Here is an 11,055-nt window from a genome sequence, read left to right as displayed (position 1 = left end):
AATTAATTAATTAATATTTTTTTATTTATTTCGTATTTAATAGATCTCTAAACTTATCGTGCATTTTAGACTTTATCTTTCAATTATGTGCTTATTTAAGAACAACGTATAAAATAAAAAGATTTAAAATTATATTATATATATATATATATATATAAAATAGTTGAACCGATTAAATTCGTATTTAATATAAAAATAAAAATAGGATGAGGCAATAATGATGTAACGGCAACGTCATTGAGAAAAATATTAATTATATAAATATTTTAAATATTAATTAAATCTTTAAATTATGTTTATAGTTAAAAAAATTTAAAATACAAAACAAAACGGTGTCGTTTTGAGCGGAATTATTTAACTTTTTTTTAATTATTATTATTGATTGTTTAAAACAATATATATATATAACAACCACTCTAATGCGCTTCCATGAGATTAAGGATCGTTTTGCCACGTGTCGTAAATCGACAGCCTCATGTTTTTGTTTCTTTTTTATTTTTTTTATTCTCTAATTATAGCATTATCCGTTCCGTCGCTAAATTTATTAAAGCAATATCTTTGCTAATTACTGCATTCTGACAGACGCTAATTTCAGTCCCCAAATACATCCCCACAGACCTCACTTCGCTCTTCCATGGCGTCTTCTTCTTCTTCCTCGAGTTGGGGGTTGTGGTTTTTCCTCTTCCTTTCTCTGTTTTTCTCTCTAGGAGATTCTCTCACCTGTTCTTCAAGGAAGTTCTCTAACAACAATCTGTATTCTCACTGCTCCGATCTCTCTTCCCTGTCTGCTTTCATTCATTGGACTTACGATTCTTCCAATTCTTCTCTTTCTGTTGCCTTTGTTGCCAAACCTTCCACATCCGCCGGATGGATCGCTTGGGCTGTCAATCCTACTTCCACTGGTATGGCTGGCTCTCAGGCTCTCGTTGCCTATCTCCAAGGCGGCGTTCCGGTTGTCAAGACTTATAATGTTGTTTCTTACGACTCTGTCAAGCCTTCCAAGCTTTCTTTCGAGGTTTGGGATGCGACGGCGGTGTTTTCCGGTGGAGAGTTGATGATTTTCGCGAAATTGAAGGTGCCTGAGGCGGCTACAGCGGTGAATCAGGTCTGGCAAGTTGGACCGTCTGTTGATGGAACGGATTTGGGCGTTCATGAGTTTAAACCTCCCAATCTCAACGCTAAAGGAACCCTAGGTTTGTCTGGCGGCGGGACAAACTCCGCCTCTAGTGGCGGGAAAATTGATTCGCGAACCATGAGGAAAAATGTACGATGTCTACGGAAAATCTCTGCCCTAATTTTTCTCGGATTTTTTCTAATTTTTTTTTTCATTCGGACTTCTTTTTTTTCTCTGCGTTTGATTTTTCAGATTCACGGAGTTCTAAACGCAGTGAGTTGGGGGCTTCTGTTCCCAATCGGAATCGTTATTGCGAGGTACCTTAGGGTTTTTCCGTCGGCGGATCCAGCGTGGTTTTATCTTCATATTTCGTGCCAGATTTCCGCGTACGCCATTGGAACGGCTGGTTGGGCGACTGGATTGAAGCTTGGGAGTGAATCGGAAGGGTATGTGGTTTACGATCACCGGAACATCGGAATTGCTCTGTTCTCCATGGCATCTTTGCAGGTACGTTTTCACGCGAATCGTTTTTTTCTGCTCAATAAATAATTAACTCTGTTCGGAACTTTCTCTGCGTTCTGCAAAATTTCCTAGAAAATGATACGTTCAGTGAAGAACAGTGAGATAAGTAATTCGATGGTTGTTGGAAAAAAAAAAAATATATATATATATATATTTAAAATTTATAATAAAAATTAAAAACAAAAAAAAAAAAAAAAAATTCTTCAAAAACTTCCAAAATTTTATTAATTAGTGTAAAAAATATCCTAACTTTTTTTAAAAGAAAAATTCAAACACTGATATTGTCAGTCTAGTTTTTATAGTTCCTTATTTCTGGACTAGTTTTCTCAATAATTCTCGAGAATTCTTCTAGACTAGTCTTTTCAATAGTTTTCAACAATACTCTCCTCGAACAAAGTATACCGTAGAGTCTCTCTTGATGCCTCTTTCTTTGTAGCTCTCAAATAGCTTTCTCTCAATCGAAGCTCGACTCCTTCTCTAAACTGAAGATTTGAGGACTCTATTAACATGACTAAATTAAGGACATGGTTTTGATACCATGTTAGTAATCGTGAACCTTGTCTACTTTGAACATAAGCGCGCTCATGATCTTGCTTTTAGTTTATTCAAAATGTCTCGTGCCAATGAGGATATTATAAAAAATGTGTGGTGCAGATGTTGGCACTGTTTTTGAGGCCAAAAAAGGAGCACAAATACAGGATATATTGGAACATATACCACCATAGCATAGGATACTCCATCTTAATCCTAAGCATCATCAACGTGTTCAAAGGGTTCAATGTGTTGAGCCCCGCCCACAAGTGGAAACTCGCCTACGTGGTGGCCATCGCCGTCGTCGGCGGTGTTGCTGTCGTCTTGGAAGCCGTTACTTGGCTCGTCGTCTTCAAGAGGAAGCCCTCTACCTGAACCCCTTCTTTTCCTTTTTTTTTTTTCTTTTTAAATTATTATTTTTATTTATTACGTTGTTGTGAGGTTAATTATCGTTATTATTAGTTTCCTTCTCTTTTTCTATTTATAAAATTACATTGCCTTATTTATTTAGAGATAATTATAATTATGGAAAGAAAATAATAATAATAATAATAATTTATAATGAACAGGCAAAAGTAAGGGGGCCCTTGAAGGCAAGTTGTTGAAATGGTTAAAATCTAAATTTGTTGTATTCCAAGTGTTGGGATTTGATTGGCTAACTGCACTCAAGTGCTCCTAACGATGCTAACAATTCATTTTTATTTTTATAAAGTGCAATTTTTTGTCCTATTTTCCTTTTTTCTTTTTTAATTTTATTTTCTTGTTCCTTTTTCTTTTCCTATTCTTTTGATGAGGAAAATATTAAATTTGGAAAAAAAAAAAAAAAAAAAAAGCCCTTTGTTAGTTTATGGGGAATATTTAACTCTTTATTATTATTATTTTTATTGCGTTTCTTTATAAAAAAAAAAAAACATTATTTAGACCAAAATTTAAATTGTTATTTGCAATTAAGTTGAATGAATTTTGTTGATAATACATCAAATCCATTGAATAGTTAGTTCATTTTTAGTAGACAATCTGTTAATTTCTTACCAAAAAAAATCTCCATTTAATTTTATTTAACCTTATAATGAAAATAAAAATTCAAATTTTGTTAATTTATTAAATAATATATATCTCGAAAGCCGAGATAGGGAGGGGTTAGGCAAAAAGTCAATAACTTTGAATAGTAAATTATTTATTTATTTATTTATCTATCTTTAATTATTAAAGAAACTTTTTTTTTTCTTTATCCAACTTTAATTATTAAAGAAACTTTTTTTAATATAAAAAAAATGATTCCCATTGGTAAAATTCCTCAATTCTTTAGTTTAGATTATTTTAATTGTCCGCCCATAATTTTTTATTTTTTAATTTGAGGTATCAACCACATGATTTGTTAAGAGCTAAACCAGCCACTCTAATTAGTGTTAAATTAACCATTAATTATGTTTTACATCTGTGACTCACAAATGGAACACAAAACTTCCATTCAAAAATATTAAAATTGAAAAAAAAATTAAGTAATAGAAACTAATTTTTTATATTAAAAAAATCCCAGATTAAAAGATAAGATAGAAGGAAAAATNAAAAAAAAAAAAAAAAAAAAAAAAAAAAAAAAAAAAAAAAAAAAAAAAAAACATACAAAATTTATTTTCTTTCAATAAAAAAAAATATATTCCAATAAAGCTTCATTTAAAGAAAATAATAAATAATGGAAAATGAGTTTTAGCCTTTATCACCAACCTTTACCAATAATTAAAGTTTTCATGCATGCAATTTTTTTTTAATTCCACTTTATTAAAGTTATATACGATATCATCCTTATTTTCTAACTTCATTTTCTTTTTAGATTCCAGTCCGTCTATGTTAAGAATGAGAAATAGAAATAGAATTGATAAGGTACGTATTCTCATTGATATTCATAAGCTTAAATAAGATACAAGCTAGCAACTAATACGTACTAACAATAAAAATATAAAATAATTAAATATTAAAAATAAAATAAAATATACCTAAATAAAGAAATAATTAATAGAGTTATATACATTTGGAAGGATGTGATGTGATTGTGACTTTACCAAAGCATTGCTTGCAACTCCCAAACAACACAACTACAAAGGGACTCATTTATTGCCCTTCATACACCTCTCTTTCATCACACAAAATTATCACAATTTCATCCATAGATTTTGTATCCTTATAGCTATGTCATGTGGGATTGTTTTTTTATGGGGGACTTGAGGAGCCGAACCCACCGAAAAGCTCAATTCTTACTCGAGACACTCGTTAAGAGGTCGACAAGTGCACGATCCATTGGTAAAGAAGCATTGTAAGCTTGAGAAGTTCCTTTTGTTGCATGATGATAGGTAAAGGCAGTTTGCTTGAGAAAGGAGAGACTTTAGTGAGGAATGGACCATTGTTTCATAACAAAATGCTTAGCCTTTTTCAATTGAATGTGGGAACAGAAGAAATAGTTAGTGGAAGAGAGTGGGTAAAAGCAGGTTGGATTTTTGGAGTGAATATTGTCTTTTCAACATGCTTTCTTCCAACGAAGTATGCAACAAGATGACCAAATGCACAAAAAATGGATACCCACCACTGATTAAAGAGGCTGAGGAATTGACCTTCCATATCATCTTCCTTTAACCAATTGCTTTTATTTAGACCGTTGAATGTACGATGAAAACATTGAAGGGAAGTTCGAAAGGGAAAGTCTAAAGAGAACAATATCTGTTAGCAGTGGACTTGAGTCGTTACAAATGGTATTAGAGCCAGACATCGGGCGATGTGCTAGCACAGAGGTTGAGTCCGAAGAGGGGTAGATTAGGGGGTCTCACAACAATTGGAGAAGGAAATGAATGCCTCCAAAGACTCTAGCCCACGAAGGAGGGTGAGTTGTGAAATCTCACATTGGTTGGGTTTATAAGGATGAGGAAACCTCTCCCTATTAGATGCGTTTTAAAAACCTTGAAGAGAAGCTCGAAAGAGAAAGTCCAAAGAGAACAATATATGCTAGCAGTGGGCTTAGACCGTTACAAAAAGAAGCCTTAACCATCGATGCCCAAACCAAGCGAGTGAAGCTAATGATCTCCCAACATTCCCCTATGAATGCCTCTAAAAATTAAGGAAAACCTCCATCATAGCCCTGCAATCCCTACTCCACGCCATACTGACTCCAAAAGCCTCCAAGAAACTTAATGAAGTTGATCGACCATGCTGGCAATTCCAAAAGATATGGACAAGGTCCACCAACGCACCTTTGCAAAGGGAGAACTACTAAGGCTCCAATAAGAAGGGCAATCTCTTTGGCAGTCTCCCTATCCATAATGGGATGGCAAAACACCAAAATAAAAGAAGAAGCCCACCTAGAAGTGTTAGAAACTACGACCCTCTACAATGGTATGATATTATTCACTTTCAGTATAAACTCTCGTAGCCTTGTTTTTAGTTTCCCAAGAAGGTCTCATAATAATGGAGATGTATTTCTTACTTATAAATTCATGATTAACCTCTTAATTGACCAATGTGGGATTCTCTCACAACAATCCACAACCGGAGGCACCAAAATGGATGCCGCAAACAGTAGCTTCATATCAGAAAGAGAGCTAAAAGGAGTTTACTCCGCACCCAACAATCTTCCCAAACATAGGCATCTGAGCCATCCCCGATGGAGCATTTAGAAAACTAGGAATAGAAAGGAAAAAAAACTAAAGAGATAGCTTTCCAAGGGTTTTTAGAAGATTCCATAAGCCTACTTAAAAGTGCGAGGACCGTATTTGTTCACAATGACTACGCCACAAAGTCTTTAGGTTTCCAGAAGATGCACCACAACCATTTGGCCAAAACGCCGTCATTATGACGCTTAGGGTTACCAATACCCAATCCCATAAAAATATATATATACGATGCTTAAATTGTTCGTGCATCATCTGCTAGAATCTTTTGCACAATGCAATCAAGAATATTAGTTTGAATTTGCAGTATGAACCAGAACCAGAACCATGCGACATAGAATCATGCGACATAGAATCATGCGACAAGGAAGAGAATAGAAATCATCAAACAAGAGGATTTGATATTGCACATACCTTGTAGACGCATTCGGAAACATCCATGCGACATAGAATCTCCTGCAGGTCGGCATCAGACTCGCCCTTAAGCGCAAGGCAGAGGACATGAAGTTGCTGTCTCCGCCGCGCGCACTCGAAGGGCAGATATTTTTCTCACAAACATCAGATTTTAAAGGAAATTCTCTTCCGTATCACAATTAATAATTTACAAATCACTTTTAAATATATTTTTTTTTTCCTTCATTATTCAGTATTTTATATATTTAAGCAAATATTTATAATAATTTATTTGTGTCTAGATAATTTAAATGAGAGTTAAAATAAAATAAAAACAAATATTACCTTTTATAAAATTAAAATTAAAATTTTGTAGCCATAATCTAACAACATTAATACATACATTACATCAAAACATTAATACATACATTACATCAAAATTTCTCCTTTGCACGTCGAGATTAGAAGACTAAAGTTTTGTTGAGAATTATTGAGAGAAACAGTACCAAGAGAAAGATCATAAATTTATAAGTAATGAACACAATGTTCATTGTCACGAGACCTTTTGGAGAAACTAAAAGCAAATTCATGGGAGCTTATCCTCAAAGATGACAATATCATATCATTACGAAGGTTCGTGATTTCTAACCAGTATTCCTTTTAAAACTTTTGTAGCCAAACATACCCACATTTGAGTATTCATAAACACCACAAAACCATAGCACTCAAAAAACCGTTAAATTTCAAGTTTAGCTCGTGAACATCTTTTAAGATGTGTAATATATTTCTAAATTTTCAAATGTAACTAATAAGTCCATAAACTTTCTACGTCTAACAGGACTTTGGCCTATTAAATATTTTTTAAAATTTGACTCGAAAAGAAAAATCGAAACTCATTGAGAACAACAAGAGAAGCCTTTTTTGGAGGAGGCAGCCCCATCAGCCAAACTTACTCGATTTACAGAAAGCTCAGCCTTATAAGAATCAGAGTTGAGGACTTTCCTGCTGACATTGTTGTAAATCTCCTTAATCACAAGCTCAAAGGCTGTTCTGACATTGGTGGAATCAAGAGCAGAGGTCTCCATGAAGAACAGTCCTTCCTCTTCTGCCAGATTCTTGCCTTCCTCCACACTCACATCTCTGATGTTCTCCAAATCACACTTGTTTCCTACCAGCATCTTCACCGTCGCGGTATCACAATGAACTGTAATCATTTCGGGAGGGATACGTTAGTTTATTATAATCTTACAAATTGCAAACCACAATGAAGGTATGAGATCATGTTGATAGAGGTTGACAGAGGAATGGTTTCTTGCTTGCTTTATAGACCTATCTAGAGATACAAAGATGTCAACGTAACCCTATGTTCAAGTATAAGCAATATCACTATTAACATTAAGCTTTAGTTTAGTTTAGGATGGACATGTGAGATTCCACGTTGGTTTGAGAGAAGAACGAATCATTTCTTATAAGGGTATGGAAACCTCTCCCCCTAGTATATGCATTTAAAAACTTTGAGGGGAAGCCTAGAAGGAAAAACCCAAAGAATACAATATCTGATGGTGGGCTAGCCGTTACAAATGGGATCAGAGCCAGACATCGAAAAAGATGCCCAATGAAAATGAAGCATCATTCCTTATAAAAGTGTGGAAACTTCTCCTATGAAAATGAAGTCTTCCTTATAAGGGTGTGGAAACGTCTCCTTTAAAACTTTGAGAAGGGAGCTAAGAGAAACGTGCAAACTTCTATGAAAATGAAGCATTCCTTATAAGGGTGTGGAAACTTCTCTTTTAAAACTCTGAGAAGGAAGCCAAGGGAAAACGTGGAAACTTCTATGAAAATGAAGCATTCTTTATAAGAGTGTAGAAACTTATCCTTTAAAACTCTGAGGAGGAAGCCAAGGGAAAACGTGGAAACTTCTCATATGAAAATGAAGCATTCCTTATAAGAGTGGGGAAACTTCTCCTTTGAAGCTCCGAAAAGGAAGCCAAGGGAAAACCCAAAGATAAAATATTTGCTAGCAGTGGGCTTAGGCTGCTACAGGACACCAAATACAAACAGACTAAAAAATATATCCATTGGTTTCTTATTCATTTTCAAATGAGAAAGGATAAATCACCTGAAAAGCATACCATTCAAAATTTGGAAAAAGAAGTTATTAGGTCCTTGATTCAATGGTGATTGTTAAACTAAACAAAACAAGAGTAACTAACATCTAGCCACTTCTTAGGATAGGCCTGTACCGACTAAGCAACTATTCCGTAATACCTTCAAATGCCACAAACTGAAGTTCAAATTTCAATATAATGGGTTGACAAGCAGTTGCCCTAAATTTGAGTACATATTGTTGGTCGAAGAAAGTCCTTCGTTGGCTAATTTAGGAATGATCATCGGTTTATAGTCAAAAAAATATTCTCTCCATTCGTGTGAGGCCTTTTGGGGGAGCTCAAAGCAAAGCCATGAGAGCTTAAACTCAAAGTGGACAATATCATACCATTGTGGAGAGTCGTGTTCATCTAACATGGTATCAGAGTCATGCCCTAAACTTAGTTGTGTCAATAGATTGGTAGATCCTCAAATGTCGAACAAAGGACTCCAAAAGAAAAGGAGTCGAGCCTCCTCGAAGGCATAGTAAAAAATGACTAAGACTCCAAAAGAAAAAGGAGTCGAGCCTCAATTAAAGGGGGCGTACTTTGTTCGAGGAGAGGTGTTGAATGATGAAAGTCCCACATCGGCTAATTTAGGGAATAATCATGGGCCTTTTGGGGAAGCCCAAAGCAAAGCCATGAGAGCTTGTGCTCGAAGTGGACAATATCATACCATTGTGGAGAGTCGTGTTCATCTAACATGGTATCAGAGTCATGCCCTAAACTTAGTTGTGTCAATAGATTGGTAGATCCTCAAATGTCGAACAAAGGACTCCAAAAGAAAATGAGTCGAGCCTCCTCGAAGGCATAGTAAAAAATGACTAAGACTCCAAAAGAAAAAGGAGTCGAGCCTCGATTAAGGAGAGGCGTACTTTGTTCGAGGAGAGGTGTTGAATGATGAAAGTCCCACATCGGCTAATTTAGGGAATAATCATGGGCCTTTTGGGGAAGCCCAAAGCAAAGCCATGAGAGCTTGTGCTCGAAGTGGACAATATCATACCATTGTGGAGAGTCGTGTTCATCTAACATGGTATCAGAGTCATGCCCTAAACTTAGTTGTGTCGACAGATTGGTAAATTCTCAAATGTCGAACAAAGGACTCCAAAAGAAAATGAGTCGAGCCTCCTCGAAGGCATAGTAAAAAATGACTAAGACTCCAAAAGAAAAAGGAGTCGAGCCTCGATTAAGGAGAGGCGTACTTTGTTCGAGGAGAGGTGTTGAATGATTAAAGTCCCACATCGGCTAATTTAGGGAATGATCATGGGCCTTTTGGGGAAGCCCAAAGCAAAGCTATGAGAGCTTGTGCTCGAAGTGGACAACATCATACCATTGTGGAGAGTTGTGTTCGTGATATGACTTGTGAGCTAACAATTAGGTCCCTCCACAGCTTTTCTTTTTGTATCTGATTTCAACCAGTACACGGGTCTAAACAATATACAATTCTCTTAGATGTAAATTTGGCAAACCTCAACACTGTTCATCCTTTAGTACATTAAAAACTACTCACTGAAGCAACTTTAACAAGTAAAAGAACACATGATTCAACCTTTTTCACCAATCTAATCCAGCTTTCCCCCAACAAAAGAAGAATGAACAATAACCCTGATTTTTCCATTATTCTTATCTTACAGTTCTACACAAACCAAAGAATCAATAAACAAAACCAGCAACAGATTCTAGTAAACAGAAGCAAAAAATTGGATTCAGTTCTATAAAGCTTCTGCAAACAAACTGAACAGTAAAGCAACCAGAAAGATTCAAAGAGAACGTACCGCCGAGCTCGTCGAGCCACCGCTTGACACTGTCGAAGGTTGTCCGACGGCTGATATCGTAGACAATCAGCGCACCAAAAGCGCCGCGATAGTAGGCCGAAGTGACAGCCCTAAATCGCTCCTGGCCAGCAGTATCCCAGATCTGAGCCTTCACCTCTTTGCCGTCGATTTCCACCACTTGAGTCTGAAACTCGACGCCGATTGTAGCCTTGGAGTTGGTATCGAACTCATTCCGAGCAAATCGCGAGAGAAGGTTCGATTTGCCCACAGCAGAGTCGCCAATAAGGACAATCTTGTACAAGTACTCCTCACCGCCCTGGTCCTCGTCACTCGCCATTGATGCAGATGAAGAAGATGAAGAAGCTTGCAATGGAGGTTTTTGTGCGGTCCGAAATGGATAGTAATGACTATAACTACAACCTCATGACAGGAGGCACTGAAATACGCCATGATTATCGGGAAATTCGTAAATATAATCAACTTTTTGGCGCTTGAATTGGGTCCCAACTGGCTTTGATAGCATGCTCATGAATTCACATTGGTAATCGGAATCCATGTGTGCGCAATTAAAGGCACTCGCTCTACCCCCCTTCTCTTTCTCCCCTTTTATGCCTCACTTAAAAATGCGTTACTCAAATCGAAGTCAAATTATACCAAATATCTCTTTTAAATTTTTGTCATTATGTTCATATTTTGAAGGGGTGAATACGAGGCGACATTAGGTCTCGAAAGGAGGTGGATTTGGGGGGTCCCACATCAAATGAAGTAGGGAATGAGTGTCTGTGAGGACGTTAGGGCCCCTGATTTGGAAGGTCCCACATCTACTGGTGAAGGATACGAGTGCTAGCAAGGACGCCAAGAGTCCCACATCGATTGGTGAAGGGAACGAGTGTTGGCAAAGACATTAGGCCCTAAAGGGG

The 11,055-nt window shown here is 36.3% G+C and overlaps 2 protein-coding genes across 2 annotated transcripts; one reads left to right on the top strand and one right to left on the bottom strand.

Annotated features, from left to right (window-relative positions):
- Positions 1-553: 553 nt before the first annotated feature.
- LOC111778737 (cytochrome b561 and DOMON domain-containing protein At3g25290-like) lies at positions 554-2,628 on the top strand. Its single transcript, XM_023658710.1, has 3 exons — positions 554-1,264; positions 1,367-1,621; positions 2,291-2,628. The coding sequence occupies exons 1-3, from the start codon at positions 635-637 to the stop codon at positions 2,540-2,542; spliced, it is 1,137 nt and encodes a 378-aa protein (XP_023514478.1). The 5' UTR covers positions 554-634; the 3' UTR covers positions 2,543-2,628.
- A 4,226-nt stretch (positions 2,629-6,854) lies between these two features.
- LOC111778691 (ras-related protein RABA5b-like) lies at positions 6,855-10,700 on the bottom strand. The gene is made up of 2 exons (XM_023658661.1): positions 10,136-10,700; positions 6,855-7,420 (listed from the first exon to the last, which is right to left on the bottom strand). The coding sequence occupies exons 1-2, from the start codon at positions 10,470-10,472 to the stop codon at positions 7,110-7,112; spliced, it is 648 nt and encodes a 215-aa protein (XP_023514429.1). The 5' UTR covers positions 10,473-10,700; the 3' UTR covers positions 6,855-7,109.
- Between the last annotated feature and the right edge of the window lie 355 nt (positions 10,701-11,055).

The sequence above is a fragment of the Cucurbita pepo genome, chromosome LG17 (assembly GCF_002806865.2).
Source record: "Cucurbita pepo subsp. pepo cultivar mu-cu-16 chromosome LG17, ASM280686v2, whole genome shotgun sequence".
Classification (NCBI taxonomy): domain Eukaryota; kingdom Viridiplantae; phylum Streptophyta; class Magnoliopsida; order Cucurbitales; family Cucurbitaceae; genus Cucurbita; species Cucurbita pepo.
The sequence above is the reverse complement of the archived record's forward strand: the minus strand, read 5'-3'. Positions and strand labels throughout refer to the sequence as shown.